The 941-nt window shown below is 41.9% G+C and overlaps 1 protein-coding gene across 1 annotated transcript; it reads right to left on the bottom strand.

Moving 5' to 3' along the window:
• Positions 1 to 245: 245 nt before the first annotated feature.
• Positions 246 to 830, bottom strand: PPTG_09978 (hypothetical protein). The gene has a single exon (XM_008905223.1). It carries the CDS (start codon positions 781 to 783, stop codon positions 301 to 303), a length of 483 nt encoding a protein of 160 aa, XP_008903471.1. The 5' UTR covers positions 784 to 830; the 3' UTR covers positions 246 to 300.
• Between the last annotated feature and the right edge of the window lie 111 nt (positions 831 to 941).

The following is a 941-nucleotide window of genomic DNA, read 5'->3' as shown; positions in this document are numbered from 1 at the left end:
TTGGGGTATGTGCGAACCTCCACTCCGACAAGTACAGAAGGAAAATTTACCCGTGTGTAGGGGCACTCCTCGCTTTTACGGAAATGATTTTTTTTTTAAATCTTGTTTTAAAAAAAATCGATTATTAAAAGCAAAATAAAAATTCCAGAGTCTTTTTTTCTCGTGTTTGTATTACAGTATTACAATAAATTATATAATAATAACATATTACAATACGTACTTCGAGGTATTATACAAAAAATTAAGTGTTGAAACTCAGCAAACATTGTTAACTCTTTAGCTTAGCTAACAGAACGCTCGTTACTTTTCTTCTGCTTCAGCCAGCACATATTTCCGCTCAAATGCACTTCCACGGCCGATACATTTTCGAAAATACTTCCGAACAATATTTCGCGGAAGTGCTCGCATGGGTTCGCAGGTATCCTCCCAGCGCACCGTTGCCACGCACCCTTCCTTAGTGTAGTCGTGAGCAACAATGTCCTTCACAGAATACACCGGCTCCTGGCTCACTGACTCTGCCTCCACGAGTAGTCCAGTCGCTACCAGCGTCTTGCGGGTCACTTCACGGTTCGTGTTCGCACGTAGCGTATGCAACACTTTGCCCAGTACCTCTTTTAGCTGTTTATCGTTTCGGACACCTGAACCCACGACGTGAGCCCTCACCACCTTAGCAGCGAACTCTGGCAACCACAAGCCCTGAAGTTTAGAATCAGCTGAAATCATAGCGATAGATATCGCCATCAACTCCTTCTTTGTCATTGATCGAACCTTCTTGCTAGGCATCGCGAAAATCACAGACTAATCAGTAAAATCGACTTATTCTCGTTCTTTCAACCCCTTTCAATCAAAATTTTGCCTACTTGTTTTTCCACGAAATCTTCTAGAATTGTCCAATACTGTACGTGCGACAAGTCAATCATAAATTATTCTGGTAACCAGTA

Source organism: Phytophthora parasitica (genome assembly GCF_000247585.1).
Source record: "Phytophthora parasitica INRA-310 unplaced genomic scaffold supercont2.20, whole genome shotgun sequence".
Lineage (NCBI taxonomy): Eukaryota > Oomycota > Peronosporomycetes > Peronosporales > Peronosporaceae > Phytophthora > Phytophthora nicotianae.
The sequence above is the reverse complement of the archived record's forward strand: the minus strand, read 5'-3'. Positions and strand labels throughout refer to the sequence as shown.